This window comes from Mirounga angustirostris, unplaced genomic scaffold, assembly GCF_029215605.1.
Source record: "Mirounga angustirostris isolate CCGP_5_RB_7025 unplaced genomic scaffold, mMirAng1.0.hap1 SCAF_2, whole genome shotgun sequence".
In the NCBI taxonomy this organism is placed as follows: domain Eukaryota; kingdom Metazoa; phylum Chordata; class Mammalia; order Carnivora; family Phocidae; genus Mirounga; species Mirounga angustirostris.
Genome location: NW_026991710.1, coordinates 143,509,169 through 143,535,457, shown reverse-complemented (window position 1 = coordinate 143,535,457; position 26,289 = coordinate 143,509,169). Strand labels below are relative to the sequence as shown.

The window sequence follows — 26,289 nt, the reverse complement described above, 5'->3', positions numbered from 1 at the left end:
CCCTCTCCCTTTGCCTGGCGCTCCCCCTGCTTGTGCCCTCTGTCAAATAAACAAATAAAATCTTTAAAAAAAAGAGCAATAACTGTTGCTCACCACTATTTCCTGAGGCCCTGACACAGTGAAGGGAATGCAATGATGGAATGTCTTCTGACTGTGTGTCTGTGGGCACGTGCCTCCAGTGAGCCACACTCAGCTATTCTGCTGCCCTGGAAAACAGAGGTCTTTCCCTAGTGCTTGGAAAATATTATGTAAATAAGTAAATTTTTCTCAATTTAACTTTTTCTGTGATTTTTATTTTAAAACTTTGGCTCCAGTCCTCAGAAATACCTAGGTCACCCCCCAAATTAACAAAGAAGTATCACTCAAAGGTTAATAAGAAAACTTGAAAATAGCTAATCACACATAGTTTTAGAGTTAGCCTTCCCCTCATTTATGTGGACCTGTGTTCATGATATATTTTTAAAAATATTAATATGTATAATATGTGATATATATTTTCTGCTACTAAGAATATTCTTAGATTATGTAATGCAATCAAATACATTGCTGTTTTGCGATGCTCCACAAAAATTCCATGTCTTTCAGGTGCTATTTATACTATTGCTGGGAAGCTGGTTTGTGTTAACATTTCTACTTTGCAGATGAGGATGAGACATCCCTGTGGTGATTCAGTATCTGATGCAGACTGCTTTAAGCATCTATCTATTTTTGTTTGGTTCCTCCCACTTTATCAATAGCTTCACAACAGCTCCCCAAATTGTATATTAGTCCAGACTTATGCCAAAAAAGGAAAAGGAGGAGATGATAGATGCTAAAAGGGAAGCACACTTTATCATGTATTTCAGTAGCATTCTGAGGAATGGAATTAGAAACATATTTGAGGATAATCCTTTATAAATAAAAAATCTTGTCTGAGTTGAACCCTCAGGTAACAAACATATTTTTTTATTCATTGACTTGAAAGGAATGAAAGGGGTGGAAGTTAGAAACCAGAAATGTGATTGATAGTTTGGTAAAATACAAGAAGTACTAGATATCAGAAGAAAAAAAAAAAGCAAGCAGAAGAAAAGAATGCTTTTTAGCCTGAGAAACCAGGAGAATGGTGTCAGACAAGACTGAGTGGTGATGACTGAGTCATGGCTCTCAGTGCATATGCTCGGAGAGCCCACTGAAAGAAAGTACTAGTAATTATTAGAAATTATGAAGTGATGGCATTGTTCTGTATGCTTTATGTAGGATGGACTCATCTCATGCTTATGTATAACCTCACGTGCATGTTATTTTCCCCATTTTTCTAATAAATTTTAACTTGGAGAGTTTAATAACTTACTCAAGATCACTCAGTTGTTGGTACAGCCAAAACAGTCTAACTGTAGTTAAACATGATGCTATATTGCCAATATCCTATTTATTTTTAGAGTCTTGCCTAAAATATCAGACTAAGTATTCACTTTGAAAAATATTCACGTTTTAGTTTGTCACCTTCTAAGCAAATTTTTTTCAACTGATTTATTCTATCTTTGTTCTGCAGAAGGGAAAAAGGATACTTTTTATAGTTTTGGTTAAGGTCCATCAACTTTATACTCATTTATTTTAAATTAATATAGTCTAGGGGTTAGCCTATTAAATTAACCAGATAAATTAATATGTCAGTCTTAAAAATAAGAAGATGAATTCTGGCCTATTTTTTTTCTACTCATAGGTTATGTTGGGACCTGTAAATATTTGCTCCTTAATGCCCTAACTTAAGCAAATTATGAGTACTGCTTCCCAGAGGGGACTGATTACTATCCCTTGTAGTATTGGCACCTGTTTCACTTTTTTAAATAATTCTCATATCTCACCTCAGATATCATCACTTCCATTTCCATTTCTCTACGTATTATATGCTACATGCTCTTCTGAGACCCACTACTGCTTACTTGGAACAATGTATTTCTAGATTTCATGGAGCATTGGGTTCAGCTACTTTAAAAAGAGAAAAACACAGTAGTCTGTTAAGGAGACTAAATTATGTAAATTTTGCATTTAAAACAAGTGATTAGGAACGCCTGGGTGGCTCAGGCATCTGCCTTCGGCTCAGGTCATGATCCCGGGCTCCTGGGATCGAGCCCCACATCGGGCTCCCTGCTCCGCGGGGAATCTGCTTCTCCCTCTCCCCTCCCCCTGCTTGTGTTCCCTCTCTTGCTCTCTGCCAGAAAATAAATTAAATCTTGAAACAAAACAAAACAAAACAAACCCTCAAGTGATTATTTTTTTCCCAAGATCAGGAACAAGGTAAAGATGCTCACTCTCGACACTTTTATTCAACGTAATATTGGAAGTCCTGGCCAGAGCAATTAAGGAAGAAAAATAAATAAAAGGCATCCAGGTTGGAAAGGAAGAAGTAAAGCTGTCCACTATTTGTAGATGACATGATATATATTTCCCTAAAGCTGGCACACAAAAAAACTTGTTAGAACTAATAAGTGAATTCAGTAAAATTGCAGGATACAAAACCAATATATAAAAATCTGGTATTTCTAAACACTAATGACAAACTATAAGAAACAGAAATTTTTTTTCTGGTTCCTTTATGCTTTAAAAAAATGTTTATTATTTTTTTATTTAAATTCAATTAATTAACATATAATGTATCATTGGTTTCAGAAGTAGAGGTCAGTGATTCATCAGTCTTACATAACACCCCGTGCTCATTACATCCCGTGCCCTCCTTGATGTCCATCACTCAGTGACCCCATCCCCCACCTACCTCCCCTCCAGCAACCCTCAGTTCGTTTCCTATGATTAAGACTCTCTTATGGTTTGTCTCCCTCTCTGATTTCGTCTTGTTTTATTTTTCCCTCCCTTCCTCCATGCTCCTCTGTCTTGTTTATTAAATTCCACATATGAGTGAGATCATATGATAATTATCTTTCTCTGATTGACTTATTTCACTTAGCATAATACCCTCTAGTTCCATCCATGTTGTTGCAAATAGCAAGATTTGGGGTTTTTTGATGGCTGAGTAGTATTCCATTATATATGTATATATAACACATCTTCTTTATCCATTCATCTGTCAATGGACATCTGGTGTCTATAAGAAAGAGAAATTAAGAAAACAGTCCATCATCAAGACAGTATGGTACTGGCACAAAAACAGACACATAGATCAATGGAACAGAATAGAGAGCCCAGAAATGGACCCTCAACTCTATGGTCAACTAATCTTCGACAAAGCAGGAAAGAATGTCCAATGGAAAAAAGACAGTCTCTTCAACAAATGGTGTTGGGAAAATTGGACAGCCACATGCAGAAGAATGAAAGTGGACCATTTCCTTACACCACACACAAAAATAGACTCAAAATGGATGAAAGACCTAAATGTGAGACAGGAGTTCATCAACATCCTAGAGGAGAACACAGGCAGCAACCTCTTCGACCTTGGCCACAGCAATTTCTTCTAGAAACATCGCCAAAGGCAAGGGAAGCAGGGCAAAAAAGAATTATTGGGACTTCATCAAGATAAAAAGCTTTTGCACAGCAAAAGAAACAGTCAAAAAACCAAAAGGCAACCGACAGAATGGAAGAAGATATTTGCAAATGACATATCAGATAAAGGGCTAGTATCCAAAATCTATAAAGAACTTCTTAAACTCAATACCCAAAGAACAAATGATCCAATCAAGAAATAGGCAGAAGACATGAACAGACATTTTTCCAAAGAAGACATCCAAATGGCCAACAGACACATGAAAAAGTGCTCAATATCACTCGGCATCAGGGAAATCCAAATCAAAACCTCAATGAGATACCACCTCACACCAGTCAGAATGGCTAAAATTAACAAGTCAGGAAATGACAGATGTTGGCTGGTATGCGGAGAAAGGAGAACCCTCCTACACTGTTGGTGGGAAGGCAAGCTGGTGCAGCCACTCTGGAAAACAGTATGGAGGTTCCTCAAAAAGTTGAAAATAGAGCTCCCCTATGACCCAGCAATTGCACTACTGAGTATTTACCCCAAAGATACAAATGTAGTGATCTGAAGGGGTACATACACCTCGATGTTTATAGCAGCAATGTCCACAATAGCCAAACTATGGAAAGAGCCAAGATGTCCATCGACAGATGAATGGATAAAGAAGACGTGGAAAAAACCCCAAGATCTTGCCATTTACAATGACGTGGATGGAACTAGAGGGTATTATGCTAAGCAAAATAAGTCAATCAGAGAAAGACATGTATCATATGATCTCACTGATATGAGGAATTCTTAATCTCAGGAAACAAACTGAGGGTTGCTGGAGTGGTGGGGGGTGGGAGGGATGGGGTGGCTGGGTGATAGACACTGGGGAGGGTACGTGCTATGGTGAGCGCTGTGAATTGTGTAAGACTGATGAATCACAGACCTGTACCTCTGAAACAAATAATACATTATATGTTTAAAAAAAGAAGAAGAAGAACATAGTAGGAAGGGAAAAATGAAGGGAGAAAATCAGAGGGGGAGACGAACCATGAGAGACTATGGACTCTGAGAAACAAACTGAGGGTTCTAGAGGGGAGGGGGGTGGGAGGATGGGTTAGCCTGGTGATGGGTATTAAAGAGGGCACGTATTGCATGGAGCACTGGGTGTTATATGCAAACAATGAATCATGGAACACTACATCAAAAATGAATGATGTATGGTGATTAACATAACATAATAAAATGAAATTTAAAAAAACTTTATATGTTTACTAAAATAAATTCCTAGTATATTTCTTAAAAAAAAAAAAAAGTCCCATTTACCATAGCTTTAGAAAGAATAAAATACCTACAAGTAAATTAAACCAAGACCTGTATCCTGAAAACTATGACATTGATGAAAGAAATTGAGGAAGAAACAAATAAATGGAAAGATACTCCATGCTCACAGATTGCAGGAATTAATACTGTTAAAAAGTCCACACTGCCCAAAGCAATCTACAAATTCACTGCAATCCATATTAAAATTCCAATGGCATTTTCACAGAAATAAGACAAACAATTCTAAAATTTATATGGAATCATGGAAGACTTACACAGCCGAAGTAATCTTGAGGAAAAGGAAGAAATTTGGAAGCATCATGTTCCCTGATTTCAAACTATATTTCAAAGCTGAGATGATCAAAACAGTTTTAGTATATGTGCTGCCGAAGCGACCACTGAGATCATCAAAACCATATAGTATCAGCATAAAAACAGAGACATCATTCAATGGAACAGAATCAAGGCCCCAGAAATAAACCCATGCATATTTGGTCCTATTTATGACAAAGAAGCCAGGAATACATAATGGGTGAAGGACAGTCTTTTCAATAAGTGGTGTTGGGAAATCTGGACAGCCAAATGCAAAAGAATGAAACTGGACCACTAGCTTAAACCATACACATAACTAGCTCAGAATGGTTTAAGGACTTAAACATAAGACCTGAAACCATAAAACTCTTAGAAGAAAACATGTAAGTTCCTTGACGTTGGTCTTGGTGATGATTTTTTGGATTTGACGCTAAAAGCAAAGGCAACAGAAGGAAAAATATATTAAGTAGGACCACATCAAACTAAAAAGCTTCTGCACAGCAAAAGAAACCATCAACAAAATGAAAAGGCAACCTACTGCATGGAAGAAAATATTTGCAAATCATGGATCTGATAAGGGGCTAATATCCAAAATATGTAAAGAACTCATACATCTCAATAGCAAGAAAAAAAGCATAAAAAATTGGATTAAAAACTGGGCAGAAGATCTGAATAGAGATTTTTCCAAAGAAGACGTATAGATGGCCAACAGGCACATAAAAAGATGCTCTACCGGGGCACCTGGGTGGCTCAGTCAGTTAAGCGTCTGCCTTTGGCTCAGGTCATGATCTCAGGGTCCTGGGATCGAGTCCCCCATTGGGCTCCTTGCTCAGCGGGGAGCCTGCTTCTCCCCTTCCCTCTGCTGCTCCCCCTACTTGTGCTCGCTCTGTCTCCCTCTCGCTGTCAAATAAATAAATAAAATCTTAAAAAAAAAAAAAAAGATGCTCTACCTTAGTAATCATCAGGGGAGTGTAAACCCAAACCACAATGAGATATCACCTTATATCTGTTAAAGTGTCTATTATCAAAAAGACTTGAAATAACAAGTGTTGGTGAGGATGTGGAGAAAAGGGAACCCTTGGGCACTGCTGGTGGGAATGCAAATTGGTGTAGCCACTATAGAAAAAATTATCAAAAAATCAAAAATAGAACTACCATATGATCCAGCAATCCCATTTCTATGTATTTATCCAAAGAAAACAAAAACAGTAATTTAAAAAGATATGCACCCCCATGAACATGGGGCAGCATTATTTATGATAGCCAAGACATGGAAGCAAACTACGTGTCCACTGATAGATAAATGGATAAAGAAATTGTAGTACACACACACACACACACACATGCACACACACTGTAGAATAATACTTAGCTATAAAAAAAAAGAAATCTTGCCATTTGACAGCATGGACGGACCTTGAGGGTATTATGCTAAGTGAAGTAAGACAGAGAAAGATAAGTATTGTATGATCTCACTCATATGTGGAATCTAAAATTATATACATATGTAAAACCAAGGTTCAAAGACCAGATTGGTGGTTGCCAGGGTGGGGGCCTAGGAGAAATGGGTGAACTATTTTTCATTTTGTTTTTAGTTTATTTATTTATTTATTTTATTTTATTTGAGAGAGAGAGAGAGACAGAGAGCAAGCGCGCTCACGCACGTGGTTGGGGAAGGGACTGACGGAGAGGGAGAAGCAGACTTCCCACTGAGCAGGGAGCCCTACTGGACTGGGCTTGATCCCAGGACCTGGAGATCACAATCTGAGGCAAAGGCAGTCAACTGACTGAGTCACCCAGGTGCCCCTGTTTTTGTTTTTAGTTTAAATAAGTTGACTATTTTTAAAAAGTGCTTAATTTTAGTCAAGATCACCTAGGAGGATGGTGTTTGTATGGGTCTATCTGGCCTATAGTGGAGTACTGCCCATCCTGTCTACTTTGATAACAGCCTCCCACTCTGAACTTCTGTGGCAGGGGGGTTTGGCTAAGGTTGTACCTTAAGTCTCTGAGCACCCCACTTAACACAGCACCACTTCTAATCTATCACCTGGCTAATGACCAATCAAATTTCCTGTCTTCAACAAAGTGAGACAGACTTTGGCCATTTGAACTGAAAAGTGCTATTGAGCTAGAGTGGACTATTCCAATTCTGTGCATAAATAGAGAAAGTGGGTCTGCAGGAAGAAGTGGAGATTTAGAACAAGAGAGAGGTAAGAAGGGAGATCTTGTGACCACAGAGAGCAGGGAGGTGGCAGAGAGAGGTGCCACGATGGTCCCTGAGGCTTCCCAGTGACCAGTGCCTGTTCCTTTGGGGCCCCAGCTTGCTTCCTTCTGATGGAATGTCCCATACAATAATCCCTGAGTATTTGAATTGCTTTAGTGGGTTTCTCTTTCCGGCAACAGAAAATCTCGAATACAATTATGACTACCTAAAGACTTTCCAGATCTGGCATTATGTGGATGTGGTAGATTTTCAGGGCTCCCGGGAGGATCAGGTGGAGACCCTGTAACATCGTAGTTGGGAGGGCGGGCTCTATAGCTATATTGCTCCAGTAAAAAGTCCAGTTCTGTGCCTTACTGGTTGTGTGATCTTGGACAATTTAACCTCTTTATGCTTCGGTTTCCTTATTTATTTGCAAACACAAGGATGATAATATTTTTCTATATCACAGTTCATTGTGAGGATGAAACACATGAAGACAGTGTACTTGCATGTAGTATTTAAGTATCCAATGAGCATTAGCTGTTATCTTAGTGAGGACTTGATTTTACACACACACACACACTCATACATATGCACATGTATGTACATATATACAAACATGATAATGTACACGTGCCTATAATATAAACAAACCTATAATAAAATATAGCTTATATGTATGTATATGTGTGTATATACGTACGCATATGAAGAGATGTATACACACACACACACACACCCCCATTATCCAGCCCAAGTCTGAAGCTCTGTGCTCTTACAGCACTTTGTTCACAAAAATGTTATAAGCTTCATCACAGTGCATTACAACCTACTTATGTATTATTTTTCTCAGTACCTGTGAGCCTCACAATTCAGGTAATTACCTTCTTTGTTCTGTTATCCCCCAGAGCTTTGTGTCTGGTGCTGAGGATATTCCTGGGTTCACAGCAGATTTATGTTGTTGGATAGGTGGATGCTAGATGATACACTACTGGATTATCATCCCTTTAGCTTAACACTAGGCTCTCTGTTAAATTCACATGCCCCTAAGTGACTTAACATTCGATGCTGTAGTATTATTTACCACGTAGAGGAAATGAATTTCAAAGTCCTTGCCAAAAGCGGGCTTTGGCAAAAGTGCAGACGAGAGATTTTAGGATTCTGGATGTCTGTGAGTGATGGGCAAGTGAAGCATGTGAGATTCGTGTTCTTCATTCTTTTGTTCTGGAATAGTTCTCATGGTAGAGTTTCTCTTCCCTGCTCGACATACGTGATCAGCAGTGGCTGCCTGGTATTATCCATCACTGCTTTCAGCTTGCTTGTAGCAAAGGAAGTAAACGGTCACATTTCATTAGTTTGCTGGGGCTACAGTAACAAACTTCTGCAGTCTTGGTGGCTTAAACAACATCATTGTATTTTCTCATAGTACTGGAGGCTAGAAGTCTAAGATCAAGATGCCATCACGGTTGGTTTCTGGGGAGGCCTCTCTTTCTGGCTTGCAGAGTTGCCTTCCTGCTGTGCCCTTACGTGTCTTTTCCGCTGTGCACACAGAGGGAGAGAGAAGAAGGAAAAGAGAACTCTCTGGTATCTCTTCCTCTTCTGAAAAGGACACCGGTGCTATCAGAATAGGGCCTCATCTTTGCTACAGACTGAGTGTCTGGCTTCCAAAGCTCCTGCGTTGAAATCCTACCCCCCTGTGTGATGGTATTAGGAGGTGGGGCCTTTGAGAGGCGATCAGGTTTTGAGGCAGTGCTCTTGTGGGTGGGATTAGTGCTGTTAGAGAAGAGACTGCCGAGAGCGTCCTTGCCCCGATTGCTGTGTGAGGTTATGGGGAGACCACGGTCACCTACGAACCAGAAGGCGGGTTCTCACCAGACACTGCTTCTGCCACTGCCTTGATCTTGGACTTCCCAATTTCCACAACTGTGAGAAATAAATTTCTGTTGTTTATAAGCTACCTAGTCTGTGAAATTTTGTTATAGCAGTTCTTCTGACCTCATTTAACCTTAATTAAAAATTTTTTAATTTTTTATTTTAAAAATCTATTCCATTGGGAGCTAGAGCTTCAGCATATGAATCTTGGTGGGGGGAAGACACATTTCGTCCATAACACATGTTAATCCCAATTGGAAACCTATTTTAATTAAGAGTTTGAGTGTGTGTATCTGAGAGGCCCACATTTTATATTCTGCATCACTCTGTAATCAAAATCAAAGCTGAGAGATGGGTCTCTCTGGCCTATAGATGAGTAACCGAAAGAAGTGATCATTAAAATGAGATCCCTGCAGTCTCATAGGTGCAGGCTGGAGATGCAGAAGCCAGTACGTTTTAGGTCAGCCTCAAATGTAAAAACCACACAGTGTAGATTCATGTTTTCCCAGGTGAACTTGGAAGAGTCAGAATATGCAGAGTCCAACTCCAGTGAGGGCTGCCCGATGGAGTCCACGGAGGAGGTGGGATGTCCCAGAGTTGCGCCAGGGCCTCTGATCCAGATCTATCAGCCTGGGGAGCGGCAAGGCTCACTTAGACCTGGGAAACACAGCAGGTGAGTTGAGAGGCAAGTGAGACTCTCCAGCCGGAAGGGCAGAGCAGGGAACGTGCCAAAGAAACAAAGAGATGGGAATGGAATGATAGGAGGATGGGGTCAGAGGGCTGAGGGCAGCCTCAGAACTAATTTTGGGAACACTGAGTCCTCCTCTTACGTGCGGCTTGGCAGACATGCTGCATCGGGGGCTTGTTCCTAAGTATCTAGAGTTGGCCTTACACCATTAGAAAAATTTTGGCAGATAAAGAAAAGCAGTTTCATTAAGTTTCAGGCATTATACCCTTCCATGGTACTTCCTGGTGAAATGTCCAAGCTAAGTGATCTCATCCAGGAGTAATATTAACCCTACTCTAACAATCTCTTTCATCATGAAAAGTGAATTTTTTTTAATGAGGATTTTTATTTATGTATGAATTATGCTACCTTCTAGTTAACCTTGTAATATACTAGTGGATAGTAACTCTAGTTATCATTCCTTGTAATATTTATTAGTTATTCCTTTAATTTATGAACACTACATCTTCAAAGAAGCCTTCTCTGAGCTTGGACCCCCACATGGGATCAAAGCCCTCAGTTATGCCCTCTCTTAGCAGCCTGTACTTCTTTTTGGCCTTCCCACTATTACAATTAAATAGTAATTGCATGATTAATTGTTTAATGTCTGTCTGTCTTGCCAAATTATTTCCCCAATGAAAGCAGGAACCAGGTCTATTTTATTTATTTATTTTTTTTTTTATTTTTTAAAGATTTTATTTATTTATTTGACAGAGAGAGAGAAGAGAGAGAGGGAACACAAGCAGGGGGAGTAGGAGAGGGAGAAGCAGGCTTCCCACCAAGCAGGGAGCCCAATGCGGGGCTCGATCCCAGGACCCTGGGATTGTGACCTGAGCCGAAGGCAGACGCTTAAGGACTGAGCCACCCAGGCGCCACGAACTAGGTCTATTTTAGTCATGGCTGTATCCAACACTGGTTCTTGCCAATAGCAATAAATTCTTTTTAAATGAGTTATTTCATTCACTCATTTATTCATCCATTAGCTCATGTATTGAGTGTTCACAAGCCCTAGGATCTGTGCTACAAACAGGGAAACAGAAATTAATGTGATAGTGTCTGCTTGCAAAGAGTTCACAATTTGGTACAGAAAGTTCTTAACCACTGTAGGCGAAAATTCTCCTTGAGAACCTGTTGAAAGGAGTCGTCCCTCTGCCCAGAAACTACACATTTAAAATGGGCTTTGTATTTATCTTGCTGTGTTCGCAGATTCCTGGGAGTCTATTCACTGTCTTCCTAAAATTCCCTGAATTCCAAAGTCAGGATCTCCTCATTAAACAGACTTGAAGACACATACAAGGTAAGGAGAGGAATAAAAGAGGGTAGCGGCTTGTCCTGCTATGGATCAAGGAAGGTTTCCATTGGAGGAGATGCTAGAGCCATGTCTTGAATGATAATATGATTTTACTGGGAAAAGTGAGAGCGTTAGAGGTTGCGAAGATAGTTTTTAGACAAACGTGGAAGTGGGAAGGAGCATCATTTCAGGGAATTGCAAGTACCTTGTATAGAAGAGAATGTGTGATTGGGAAGAAGTTTGGTGGGTGAGGGGTGAGGAGGGTGGTCAGGAGAGGACCAGGGATCTGAGAGGACTTTGCTCTATCCTGTGCTTGATGGGGAAGAGATTGCAAGGTTTATTCGTGGAGTGATAGGATCAGAGTTGTATTTTAGAAGGAGCCCTCTGGTGGTGGTGTTGAGGGCAGATCAAAGTCTGAGGTCCTTGAGGCTGGTAGATCAGCTGTCCTCGTCATTCTCTCAATGGGGTTTGCTGAGAGGGTGCAGGTGGAGTGATACTTAGGAAGGAGAATCAGCAGGATTTTGTGACAGATTGGACGGGACTGTGGGTGAGAAGGTAGGAATAAACTCTACATTTTTGCCTTCATCGAGGGCATGATGGGCAGCCTTGGCTCCCTGGCAGTCTTTTTGTCATGAATGCCAATTCAACAAAATAAAAGTGCTCACAGAACACATTTTTTTTTCCCATTCAAAATGAAATAGGCCTTTGTCAATGATAAAAAGTACATTCCTTGCAATTTAGATTACCTAAATAGATTGGATAGAAGAATGTCAGGAGAAAACTAACCCCTGCTTTTTAATCACAAACGTTCTATCTGTGGAGTCACACTGAGGCAGCTTTCTTATCTTTCTTCTTGAGATAAGAGCAAGAGCTGTTGGGGGGAAGCCAGGTTGGCCACCGGCAAGCTCCTCCTCGCGGCCTGAAGTCTTCTGGGGGGAAAGGTGACAGTTCATTTATGGACCCCCTAAATGGGAGGCACTTAGTCCAGTGTGTTGTACAAAGAGGATTCCTGCTAATATTAAATCCTAACTCTGAATTATAAACAATTTTTCTATAAATTTGGAATCTTGAGTATTATAAATCTTGACCTGTAATAAAAATACCTGTGAAAGTTACAGTCCACTTAAAATTAGCTGCAGTTTCAAACCTCATATGCGGTTGACCTTTGAACAAAGAGGGTTTGAACTGCATGGGTCCGTTGATATGCAGATTTTTTCACTAAATACAGTACAGTACTGTAAATCTATTTTCTTTATGATTTTTTAAATAACATTTTCTTTTTTCTAGTTTACTTTATTGTAAGAAGACAGTATATTATACATATGACATACAAAATATGTGTTAATTGACTGTCAATGTCATCGGCAATGCTTCCTGGTCAAGAGTAGGCTGTTAGTAGTTGTGGGGGAATCAAAAGTTTCGTGTGGATTTTTGACTGCATGGGAGTCAGTGTCCCTAAGCCTTGCATTGCTCAAGGAGCCACTGTAGTAGGACAATGAGCTGTCAATTAACTTTTTTTTAAAGATTTTATTTACTTATTTGACAGAGAGACAGCGAGAGAGGGAACACAAGCAGGGGGAGTGGGAGAGGGAGAAGCAGGCTTCCTCTGAGCAGGGAGCCCAATGCAGGGCTCAATCCCAGGACCCTGGGTTCACGACCAGAGCAGAAGGCAGACACTGAGTGGCTGAGCCACTCAGGCGTCCCAATTAACTTTTTTTAAAAGATTTTATTTTTATTTATTTATTTGAGAGCGCGCACACGAGCGGGGGAGGGGCAGAGGAGGAGGGGGAGGGAGAAAGAATCTGAACTAAGCCCTGAGCCCGATGCGGGGCTCCATCTCATGACTACAATATCATGACCTGAGCGAAAACCAAGACTTGGACGCTTAATCGATTGAGACACCCAAGCCCCTTCAATTAACATTTTAAAAAATGGCTTTGTTGAGATATAATGCATATACCATAGAATTCTCCTATAAAATGTGAACAATACTTCCAATTACTTTCAAAAATGCTGTTGTTTAGAAATTATTTTTGCAGTGAAGTGGTATTCCTTTCATAACAAGAAGAAAGAATACAAAGTATGTATATTTAAAATTTGTCTAACAGTCCTTACACATAAGGAGTTTTTTCTCAGGTGCTTCTGATAATTGGAGTCAAGAGAACATATATTCTCATGGGGGTTTAAGTGAAAGAAACGTGTAAAATGTGGCCAACATATTATTGCAAAAGTGACAGGTGCAGTGAGAAGAAAAGACCAAAGGCAGACTGTCCTAATGGCTTTCTTCAGTGTCCTGCTTGGGCAAGGAGACCCAGTTTAATTTACAGCCTCTCAGTCACTATCAAGGGGTTAGGGAGAGACTTCCTCTGCCAACAACCAACCTGGCTAATGGCTGATATGTTGTGATAAGTATTTTCTCACCCAGCATAGTAGTGGTATTCCATTCAGAGGGGAAAAAGTAAATAATAGTTTTGGGGTTTCAACTGAAGTAAATGGGAAAAGGAAAGTTCCACCTAAGCATTACCATATATGCGCAGTGAGAAAAATTGGAAGGTTTTGAGAACTCTGAATGTCAACTCCCATTATGTGTTAATGATCTTTGTCATTGATGGAATAGGTGTAAAAACATGCTTTTTGCTGAAATAACAATGTGTAGGAAAAAATATAAGCCTTTTCCTATGAAATTGACAGAACTGTCCACAAATATTGAGCCTCTGTGGATTGCTCTATGATGCTGAATGCCAAGAATACAGCTGGGATTTGGGCTGTCCCACATATTGGTAATCTAAGAGAGCTTTTCCTTTCCAAGATTGCATATGATGAGTGTGTAGTGCGAGAAGGGCTTAGACAAATCAGACAACCCATCCTGATATCATTGCTAGACTATTTGTTTTTAAGTGTAGCTTTTTTCTTGTGACTTCTGGCTAAAGTGACTCCTTTAATGCCTGCATCTGGCTTTAAATCCTGCTATAATCCAGCATCATCCCAATTTTCCGGTAATCAGGTTTATTTTTTCATTGTTTCAGATATACAAAGACTCATTCTTGTGTCTGAATGTTTGCTTATGTCGTTTAACTTCCTATTGTATTCACTTTCTTAAAAGTCTGCTTTGGAGTTGTGTCCTCCGCTTATAACAATAGATACTATAAAAATAGCCTTAGCGTGTGTGTGTGTGTGTGTGTGTACCATATACTATAATTACCATATACTATACTTACCATATACTTACTATATATTTTTGTGTATGTATATATATATATATATATACACACACCCTAATCCCTATAATGGTGAACTATGCAGCTGTGAAAAGGAACAAGGAGGATCTCAGTACACAGCTATGGAATGATCTCCAAGATATACTATTATTCTGAAAAAAACAAAAACAAAAGCAACAGAAAAACAAACCAGTCAAGGCGTGGAACAATATTTATAGTGTACAACCTTTTGTGTAAGGAAGAGAGTGAAATAGGAAAGATATATGCATTTTCTAGTATATATATATATAATATATATATGTATAATGACAAAGTCCACTATAATATTTAGTGTGCCCTTTATGTGGATCTATGAGGAGGAAAGTTCGTTTCAACCTCTCTGCTGCACTTCCGTGTATTTCTTAGAAAAATTACTACTTGTAACTAATCATGTTCCCTTAGTTGCTTTAACCACTAGGAAACTCAGAATCACATATGCAACTCTTTAGTACTAAATAGATTCTTAGAGCATGACTTTATTTGTCTAAATTTTCAACTGACCTCATGTTATCGTTCTGGCCTTTGGGGGATGAGGGTGGTCCTCTATCTTTTAAAATCATTTACTCCTCAAAATATAAAATTAAAAACAATAGAATCATTTACTCATGCTTTGCTTTTTAAAAGGACAACACAAATTTATTAATCTGACATTTTCCATGAGTCAGGAGTCTGGGTACCATGTAGCTAGATCCTCTGCTCACGTCTCAGATTTGATATCAAGGTGTGGGCTCGTACTGCAATACGCAGCTGGGGCCTGGGGTTCTCTTCCAAGCTCACTGATTGTTGGCAGAATTCACTTCCTTGCACCTGTGGGACTAAGGTCCTTATTTTCTTACTGGTTCTTAACTGTGGCTTGCTCTCAGCCTCTAGAGGCTGTCCCTCTTCACCAGCAGTTCACAATGTGGCTGTTTGCCTTCTATCTGGAGTTCAGCAGCAACGCCTTTCATGCCCTGAATCCCCGTCATGCTTCAAATGTCTTTGATTTCCTTCTGCCATCAGCAGGGAAAAAAATGCGGTGCTTTTAATGGTTTCACCTGATGAAATTAGGCTCACCTGGATAATCTACATATTTTAAGGCTAATTGAATTGGGATTTAATTACATCTTCAAATTCCTTTCCCGGTGGTTCCTAGATTAGTGTTTGAACAGCTGGGGTGGGAGGGGGAGGGCCTTGGGGGAGATCATCTGTAGAATTCTGCCAATCACAATCCCCATAATGGTGGACTATGCAACTGTGAAAAGGAACAAGGAGGATCTCAGTACACAGCTATGGAATGATCTCCAAGATATACTATTATTCTGAAAAACAAACAAAAAACCCAAGGTGTGGAACAATATTTATAGTGTACAACCTTTTGTTAAGAAAGTGGGTGAAATAGGAAAGATATGCATTTTCTAGTATTTTTGAAAAGAAAGAATGGGAGGATACAAAAAAAGTGAACAAAAAATGTCAATTTACAGGGGTGCTGGGTGGCTTAGTCGGTTAAGGGTCTGCCTTTGGCTCAGGTCATGATCCCAGGGTCCTAGGATCGAGTACCACATAGGCTCCCTGCTCTGCAGGGAGTCTGTTTCTTCCTCTCCCTCTGTCTCCCCTATCCTCCCACTCCTGCTCATGCTCTCTCTCTCAAATGAATAAATATAAAATCTTTAAAAAAATGTCAGTTTATAGGAGTAGGAACAAGGATGAAAGTTATACTTCTCTGAAGTACCTGTTTTGTGGTTTATACTTAAGACCCATTAAATGTTTTATATAACTAAAAGACCAAATTAAATAAAAATGATAAAAATATAACAATTTCTAAAAATTGTAAACAATCTGGTACCAGGTTTTTGATGTAATTCTTCAGAGAAGAAATGTTTAAAGAGCTCTTAAATCACAGTATTTTGACAATATTGCTGTATACTTTAGGGACAAACTCCATTAAGAAATCTTAAACTGCATTCAGTGTTCTTGTTGTCATTGTTAATATTTGTATTGCTGAGGTTTTTTCTTCCAATTTTAGAAATTGCAGTAAAATACACACAACATATATTTTACTATCTTAACCATTTTAGCTGTACAGCTCAGTACTATTAAGCACAGTCATATTATGCAACCATCACCACCAAAACCTCTCAGGAACTTTTCATGTTACAAAACTGAAACATTATACCCTTTAAACAATAATTCTCCATCCCTCCCACCCCCAGCTTCTGGCAATCACCATTCGGCTTTCTGTCTCTATGATTGTGACTATTCTAACTTCCTCAAATAAGTGAAATTATACAGTATTTGTTTTTTTGTAACATGTTTATTTCGTTTAGCATAATATCCTCAAGGTTCATCTATGTGGTAGCATATTGTAGAATTTCTTCCCTTTTTAAGGCTGAAGATTATTCCATTGTGTGTGGGTACCACATTTTGCTTATCCACCATCTGTTGAAGGTCCTTTGGGTTGCTTCCACCTTTTAGCTATTATGAATAATGCTGCTATGAACCTGGGTATACAAATATCACCTGATTTCCTGCTTCTGCCTTCAATCTTTTGCGTATATACCCCGAAATGGAATTACTGGATTATATGGTAATTCTATTTTTCATTCTTTTGCGGAAACACCATTCTGTTTTCCAAAGCTATTGTACCAGTTTACATTCCCACCAAAAGTGCAGAAGGGTGCCAGTTTTTCCATGTCCTCATTAACACTTGTCATTGTCTTTCTTTTTGTTGTTGTTATTGATAGGAGCCATCCTAAAGAGTGTGAAGTTTTACTTGTGTTATCTTTGCAAGCCATTTCAAATCCCTTTGGATCTAGGTGAAATAAAAATAATTTAAAAACAGCCGATTTGCTTATATTTTCTTTCTCTTTCTTTTTCTCCTTCCTTCCTTCCTTCCTTCCTACTTTCCTTCTTTCCTTTCCTTTCTTCCTTCCTTTCTTTCTCTTCTCCTTTTATTCAGACTGCATCCAGTCCTCCAATCCAGCTTTTCCAAGCACTCCTGTATTTTTTTCATTGACCTCCCTCCCTTTTCTCTGAGCTCTTGTGTTAATATCATTTTTCACTTTAGGGTTTCAGACTACTTGTTAGTGTTTGTGTGTATTGCTCCTGTTGTCCCAGGTTGTATATTTTTTAGTAGAAGGACCCATGAAACTTCTACTTTTTTGAATCATCTAATGCAGTTATACTCTATCAAGAAATGCTTCCTTTTAATAGTATCCTTGTTAACAAATGCTCAACTTTTAGCTTAACTCTCAGAATACTGAGCACGTTCTCTTTAGAACTGTAGGAACCTGTTTTTGTTTGCAGCATCCATGCTTGTTTCATCGATCCTGCAAGACAATTCAATCACTCAACTAACGTTTCTTGAGTTCCTGTTATATATGGTGTTCTTGATAGGCAGCTGCCTTTGCAACACACTTGGGATGAATGGTAATATCCAGATGGGGTGAGGTCTATTTCCGTTGCAACTTGGGGGAGGGACAGGTAGGATAGCTTTTGCGTGAGTCTGGTACTTGGGGATCACTTCTTCAATAGGCAGGGCATTTAGTCTTTAGTCAAAAAACAATTCCTGGATGTAAGGCAGACAATGGAACTCTGAATAATGTATATTCTGGGTTTTAACTACCATAATCAATTTATCTCGGTTGACGGGACTGTTACGATTTTAAAACGTTAAGCCCACCGTCTTAACCCCATTAGTTCCAGGGACACTGGAATGGTAGGTCATCTGAACTCTAATTCTGACTCTCACGTCCCAAGGGGTATGGAGGTCACCTTGACCCTCCTTCATTGCCTTGAGTACATTTCCCACTGAGCAGTGAGCCCACGCCTCTTCCTCTCCCGCGTGAAGACTACAAGTCCCAGCATGCAGCGCAGCCCTTCTAGGCCAGTCCTCGGCCGCCCGGGCTCTTTCACGCCCTCGTCTCCCGTAAGGCGCTGGGCCTGGTAGTCTGTGCGCGTTGACGTCGTTGCGTAGACGTCGTACTCTTCGCGCCTCTTCCCCGCCTACTGGGTTGCTGAAGTCCGGCGGCAGAAGGTTGCGGTGCTTTCCTTCTTTCTCTTTTTCTTTTTCTTTTTCTTTTTTTTTTTTCCTTCGGCGGTTTGCGTTTTTTTAGGAGACTCTGTGGTTTAAAAGCCAGAGAGAATCTGGAAAGGAGCCACCACTCCTAGCCCTCTTTCCTCCCGAGTTTGCGACTCCCCGGGGCAAAATGGACAAAGTCTGTGCTGTTTTCGGAGGCTCCAGGGGCATTGGGAGGGCAGTGGCCGAGTTAATGGCCCAAAAAGGCTACCGACTGGCCATCATCGCCAGAAATCTGGAAGTGGCCAAAGCCGCCGCCGGTGAGCTCGGCGGTAGGTACCGAACTGGAGTCGTCCAAGTTGTGTGGCTGCAGTCCTGAGAGCCTCAAGTTTCTTCGTTTGAAAACGAGAGGGTCTGGCCTTTACGGCTCTGAGGTTTAGCAATTTAGCTACCCGCGTTTAGGAGCACCCCGTCCTGAGTGTGGACACCAGTTTGGGCAGATAACCCCTTAACACCCGGTTCCCCGCAGAGCATCCCCTGCCACGCTGCCTGCCGCCAAGAGCTGAACGCTTGGGGTTTTCTTTGAGTCTTAGCAGTCTTGTGAGGCCCCATTAATTAAACACCTACCCCCCTGAGGCTAGTGCTAACGATGTTGCGTTGTTTTGTTTTGGTGTCTGGAAGGAGGGAGACACACAACAGTTAACTTTTTATGCAGGGTAAAGGGTTCCCTTGTGCCGCGAGGTCCCGGGGCGCCGCCGGGAGACAGGGCTGGGCGGAAAAGCAGGAAGGGTAGGCGTGTCAGGCCTGAAAGGCTCGCTGTAGTTTTTTTGAGGGCTGTTTTGGCCCCTGTGCGAATGCACAAAGCAGTGTTTCATAGACAAACTCTTTTGAGTACCAGCCGGTTTTGAGATACACTTGTTTTGGCTCTCCTACATCCATAACCACTTAATAGGTTATTAAATTGTTTTGGTGGCTTTTACAAATGGAGAATTGAGATTTTCAGATTCCTTTTTACTGCATTTAAAATCCAATTTTTTTTGTTTGTTTATTAATAATGGGTTAGTAATTGTTTTGCATTATTTTGCAAATTTAAGTCCCTTGATGGTAGGGAGAATTACGATGAACGAAAAATGCTGAGATGCTGCAATTTAGTTACTGGAAGGCGCAAATGCACTTCATTATCAAGGAGGCATTGGGAAGAGGCTGGATATGCATTTGGAAGCTGTATCCTTCAACGTTACTTATTGGTTCACTCTAATTGTGCACATGGGTTGGGAAAATATTAGGCTCTGTTTAGAGAGAAAAAAAACAGGAGTTACAGAGCAGGGAGAATTTCAGTGAATGCTGCTTCCTGCTCATATTCACTTCGATTATGTTACTGTCACAAAGGAGTGAGAAAGTGATTTTCCTTTTGGGGGTCATCCCAAGCCATTAGTGTTTGCTGGAGTAGATTAAAACTTTTGGTTGAGCTTCGAGGGTTATTGTGAACCCAACAAGTTTTCAGATGAAAATCGACAGTGGGTCACAGAGGAGTCTTTTGGGCCTTTTACTTCCTTGAATTATGTGTTCCATAAGCAATTGGTTTTCACCTACAAAGTGTGACTTCCCAGAAAGCTTACTGTTTCCAAAGGCATGAGGTTGTAATTTTAGTGTTAACTACTAGGCGAGGTCAGCCAGAAAATAAGCAATTGTTTAGTTTTCAAAAAAAAATCTACATTTAGAGTATTAAAATGATGTATTACTGAATGGAAAATGCTTTCTTTGACATGTATTCTTTTGGTATTTAAACATCTTTAAAAAGTGGGCATTTTAAAAAGGGGAAGTAAGTTTTTAGTAAAGGTTTTTTGTGTGTGTTTTTTAGTTTTGGCATTTTTTTTTCTTTTTATAGCTTCCTGCTTTATAATGGTCAGGCTTGAATAATAGTTATTGTAATATATGTGCCATAGTTAAAAAAAAAAAAAAAGTACAAGACCCCTAGGGTTTATTCTCAGGACTAGGAAACCAATTTAACAAAAACCTAACAGAATTAGACATAAATTCAAAAAAAAAAAATAAAACCCAGAACACTGTTGAATCGAGTAGCATGGGATCACCGTCAAAGCCAGAAATATTATTGGATGAATCTTACAAAGCCTTATGAACACGAAAAGGCCCTCCTCCCATTTTTTCTTGATAAAAAAAAGTTTTAAGATTTAATTCTGTAGTATTACTTTACTTCTTACTCCCCATCCACCCCCATCTCAGTTTTATTGGACTGAACTCCTTGAGAGCAAGAATCCGTGACATAATCTTTTATCTCTAGGTTCTAATAATCACAGGCTTAGCTCATAGTAGATGCTTAAGAAACGTGTATTGAATAATTTTTAAATTGAAGTTATAATTTATAAGTAATGCTAATTTAATTTTGTTGTATAGGAGATCATTTAGCATTTAGCTGTGATGTTGCCAAAGAACGTGATGTTCAAAATACATTTGAAGAGATGGAAAAAAATTTAGGTCGAGTTAATTTCTTGGTAAACGCAGCTGGAATTAACAGGTTGGTCACAAATTTAAGTACATTTCCCGTATTTTTTTTTTTCTAATATGTTTTTGATTGGTATGAGTAAATCTATTAACTTGCTGTACTTCTAATTGGAAGAAAGTATGTATTTAAAAAAAATATTTTAAAATTTGATCTATCTATACATTCTTTCCTTTTATATTGAGATATCAGTAAGGGTACAGTTCGATCAATTTTAACATTGCAGTCACACCCGTATTGAGCTATAGAACTTTTCTAGCACTCCAGAAGGCTCTCTTCAGTTTCTTCCCAGTGAATACTACCTTACAGGTAACCACTATTCTGACTTCTGTCACCATTGTATAAGTTCATAACTTAATGGTATTAGAGTAGGTATTCTTTTCTTTTTAAAAGATGAATTTAGGATAATAATTAGAATAGTATATTTTCTTGCTAAACAGGGCTTACTGTAATGGCAGTTGCTCAGTTCATTCAAGCTATTTTGGCTGCATAGCATTACTTTTAGCAGTTAGGAATATTTGCCCCTCAACCCTGCTTCTGGGTATATCTGTTCTGGTTTATCAGTTATTTTAATGCCCCTCAAATCAAGTTTAAAATGGGACTCTGTAGGTATTCTAGCTCACCTCTATTCCTAATACTCTATTTTCAGTTAAAATGTTATATATTTCTTGACTTTCTGAATTTGTTTTTATCCCATTTTTTATTTATATGCTACTGTTTTTTGGTTTTTTGTAGGGATAGCCTTTTAGTAAGAACAAAAACTGAAGATATGATATCTCAGCTTCATACTAACCTCTTGGGTTCCATGCTGACTTGTAAAGTTGCCTTGAAGACTATGATTCAACAGCAGAGAGGGTCTATTGTTAATGTAGGTGAGTCTTCACCTGTGAAATTAGACTTATCTCATAGTGCCATAAAAATATTTAATTGACTAATTTAGAGTTTATTCATGTGTGAAACTTAAATGAAATGGGTCTTTTTTTTTTTTAAGATTTTATTTATTTATTTGAAAGAGAGAGAATGAGAGAGAGCACATGAGAGGGAGGAGGGTCAGAGGGAGAAGCAGACTCACTGCCAAGCAGGGAGCCTGATGCGGGACTCGATCCAGGGACTCCGGGATCATGACCTGAGCCGAAGGCAGTTGCTTAACCAACTGAGCCACCCAGGCGCCCATGAAATGGGTCTTTTTACTATCTATGGAAAAATGACTTGATTAACCAATTACTGGGTAGAATAGGAATCACAAATTCACATCTCTCTAGTGGTCAAGCAGATGTTAATTGAATGATACCACCAGGTATTAGAAAAATTTGATATATGACAAATGATGCCTAGCTTTGGTGTCCAGAAGCCATGTGGAGTGGCAGCCGCCGCTTGGATCCAGTGGATTGCTGCTATGCACAGATCTGGTCTCCATTTTGCCAGCCATTTGACATTTTAAGAGAAATTGGACATCCTGATTTGCATGTGACACCTGATTTTTAAAATACGGATAAGGGGGGCACCTGGGTGGCTCAGTCGTTAGGCGTCTGCCTTCGGCTCAGGTCATGATCCCAGGGTCCTGGGATCGAGCCCCGCATCAGGCTCCCTGCTCCGCGGGAAGCCTGCTTCTGTTCCCTCTCTTGCTGTGTCTCTCTCTGTCAGATAAATAAATAAAATCTTAAAAAAAAAAATACGGATAAGGAATTGAAAAATTTTTGGTGGGGACTAAATGATCTCTACAGCTGCTGTTGCATGTGTCTCTAATAAATCTAATACAGAGGTTTAGGAGGAAGTTTTCTTAAGGGAATAATCTTTTCAATTTTTTAGAATGAATGTAAGTAACCCCTAGTCTTCAGTTCATCTGACCCATGGGGTAGATAAACCATGTAGTATGTGCTTGTAGACCTTAAAATGCAAAATGACTTACAATTCTATTTCAGTTTGGTAATTTGAAAATAGCAGCATATCATCTGTCTTTTAATTTTAAATGGTAATATTTTAAAAAGCCACATAAGGGGAATGGTGCTCTGTTAAAGTAAATGACCCTGTTGTTTAATATAGGAAATGGCTTTCCAAGCCAAATGTAGTGTTTTTCTCTTTTGAAAATGAGAAAAGAATACTGTGCTAATAAGAATTAGAACATTTTTGACATTTACTCTTAAAAATGTAAGAAATGAGTTTTCTTAAAAAAGATTAGTAAATGATTAAAAAGTAAAAGATTAGGAGCACCTGGGTGGCTCAGTCGTTAAGCGTCTGCTTTCGGCTCAGGTCATGTTCCCAGGGTCCTGGGATCGCCCCGCATCAGGCTCCCTGCTCCGTGGGAAGCCTGCTTCTCCCTCTCCCACACCCGCTGCATGTGTTCCTGGTCTTGCTAACTCTCTGTCAAATAAATAAATAAAATCTTAAAAAAAAAAAGATTAGTCGACCTTTGCCTTCTAACATAGCCAGGTAATGATTTTGGGTTCTCAGAAGCTGGTATACTGGCCTCTGTAGATCACCTGATAATGTGGGTATATTTGTTTAACTCTAAAATACCCCTTTTTAGATATATTTTAAAAACCCACGTCAGTCCTTTGTGTACATGCAAAGCTTTTAGAATTGTGCTAAAAGTAAATAAAAATAATTAAAAACCAGAGAATCTTTTTACAGAAAGGACTACTTTAACCTGCTAGAAAGTTCATTGATTATTTCAGAAGTTAACAGTTATTGACTAGATGGACAATAGTGTGTGGCATGAACTAAAGCTTCCTATTTGGCCTTTCTTCCATGCCCATATTTTTCTTTCTTTTTTGTGTCTCTCTGGATTTCTCTTTCTCCCCGGTTCCCCTTTTTCTGTCTATCTGCGTTTTCTCTGTCTGATATTTCTTTTCTCTCTCTGTGCTTCACAGTTCTCTTCCTCTGTCATTCACTGGCATTTAATATATAAGGCAGATATTTTAATATTGGACTTGTTGACTATAATGTAAAAAGTGTTTGGGATGTTTTCCTAAAATAAAATTACTTTTTCAAAGGTTTTGTGAAGTTCTTGATTAATTTTTATATCGTAAGTAGAGATCACTGGTGCAGAAAATCACTTCCCCATTTCTGTTTTGCAAGAATTTATTTGCATACAGTTGATACTTGAATTAGAAATTATTCTTTCATATTCATATAAATGAGACCACCCAAGAATCTTTAGTAGTCAGTACAAGTTATGATACATCATTGAAGTTACTAAATTGCAGTTTTACAAAAAGTTTATAATTGAACCTTTGTTAATTTTGATTGATGGTAGTTCAAATTTAGTGAGATTTATCTTCAGATGAACTATTTTTTTGGTGGAAATGAATACCTCCTCATCTCTGTGTTGTAGAACCATAAAATTAATCAGCGTTTATCTGACTTTTTCTGGTTTTAACCTCTTCCTACTAGAAGACTTGATAAATACTGTAGGACTTTAACCATGTCTGACGTACTCAGAGATGAGAGTGGGTTTCTTTCATTTAATGGATCAGTTCTCAAGTCCCTGCCTGACATTTGAGGTTTTACATAAGCTTCTTTCAGAACCTGTTTTCTGTTTATATCTGGAGCAGACTCAGACCCTAAGTCTTACTACTGAAATGATAGTGGTTAGAATTCCCAATTTTAGTAAAGGACAAGGTAAAATGGTTTGTGCCTTGTTTGTTTACTGTACATTATCTAAATATTCAAATAGCCCATTAGTTGGTTTGAATTTACTTTTGTTTTATTTTTTCTAGGAAGTATTACTGGTTTAAAAGGCAATTCTGGCCAGTCTGTGTACAGTGCAGGTAAAGGAGGAGTAGTTGGATTTTCACGCGCTCTTGCTAAAGAAGTAGCAAGAAAGAAAATTAGAGTGAATGTAGTTGCACCAGGTCAGTGAAAACTTTTTCTTTCTTTAAAAATTGAAGTATAGTTGACATACAATATTATGTTGTTTCAGGTGTACAATACAGTGATTCAAAAGTTACATATATCACGAAATGTTTACCATGATAGGTATAGCTACCATCTGTCACTATATAAAGTTATTACAATATTACTGACTATCCCTTATGCTGTACTTTCCATCCCTGCAACTTATTTATGATTGGAAGCTTGTACCTCTTAATCCTCTTCACCTATTTTGCCTGTTCCTCCATCCCTCTCCCTTCTGGTAACCATTAGTTCTCTGTATTTATGAGTCTGTTTCTGTTTTTTTTTTTTTTTAAAGATTTTATTTATTTGAGAAAGACACAGTGAGAGAGGGAACACAAGCAGGGGGAGTGGGAAAGGGAGAAGCAGGCTTCCCGCTGAGCAGGGAGCCCGACGCGGGGCTCGATCCCAGACCCTGGGATCATGACCTGAGCCGAAGGCAGACGCCTAATGACTGAGCCACCCAGGCGCCCCGAGTCTGTTTGTTTTTGTTGGTTCATTTTGTTTTTAAGATTCCATGTACAAGTGAACTCATGTTATTTGTCTTTTTCACTCTCTTACTCACTTAGCATAATACTTGCCACTTAGTGGCAAGAAGATTTCATTCTTTTTTATGGTTGAGTAATATTCCATTGTGTGTATATATCACCTCTTCTTTATCCATTCATCTCTCATGGATGCACATTTAGGTTATTTCCATTTCTTGGCTATTGTAAATAATACTATGTTAAACATAGGGGGGCATATATTTTATGAATTAGTATTTTTGTTTTCTCTGTACAGATAACTAGAAGTAGAATTACTGGGTTATATGGTATTTGTATTTTTAATTTATTGAGGATCTTCTGTCCTGTTTTCCATAGTGGCTGTTCCAGTTTGCCTTCCCACCAGTGGTGCCCAAGGGTTTCCTTTTCTTCACATTCTTGCTAACACTTGTTATTTCTTTTTTTTTTTTTAAAGATTTTATTGATTTATTTGACAGACAGAGACACAGCGAGAGAGGGAATACAAGCAGGGGGAATGGGAGAGGGAGAAGCAGGCTTCCCGCGGAGCAGGGAGCCCGATGCGGGGCTCGATCCCAGGACCCTGGGATCATGACCTGAGCTGAAGGCAGACGCTTAACGACTGAGCCACCCAGGCACCCCTATTTCTTATCTTTTTGACTCTAGTCCTTCTGACAGGTGTAAGGTGCTATCTCATTGTTATTTTAATTTGCATTTTCTCAATGATTATTGATGTTGAGTATCTTTTTATGTATCTGTTGGCCATCTGTATGTCTTCTTTGGAAAAATGTTGATTTCAGGTCTTTTGCCTATTTTTTAATGGGATTATTTGGGTTTTTTTGGTGTTGTGTAAGTTCTTTATATATTTTGGATATTAACTCCTTATTGGCTATATCATTTGTAAATATCTTCTCCCATTCAGTAGATTGCTTTTGGTTTTGTTGATT

At 39.1% G+C, this 26,289-nt stretch overlaps 1 protein-coding gene across 8 annotated transcripts in view; it reads left to right on the top strand.

Annotated features, from left to right (window-relative positions):
* Positions 1 to 18,448: 18,448 nt before the first annotated feature.
* Positions 18,449 to 26,289, top strand: part of CBR4 (carbonyl reductase 4) — a 124,875-nt gene continuing 117,034 nt past the window's right edge. For 6 of the 8 annotated variants that reach the window (XR_010409628.1, XM_064585266.1, XM_064585265.1 and 3 more), the window contains exons 1-4: positions 18,449 to 18,756; positions 20,840 to 20,960; positions 21,681 to 21,817; positions 24,665 to 24,799. Coding sequence is in view for 7 of the 8 variants with exons in the window: in XM_064585266.1 (XP_064441336.1) it covers positions 18,615 to 18,756; positions 20,840 to 20,960; positions 21,681 to 21,817; positions 24,665 to 24,799 (535 nt within the window). In the remaining variant the exon portion in view is untranslated. The remainder of the gene's footprint in view (positions 18,757 to 20,839; positions 20,961 to 21,680; positions 21,818 to 24,664; positions 24,800 to 26,289) is intronic. The other 2 variants (XM_045880167.3, XM_045880168.3) reach the window with 2 other exon arrangements.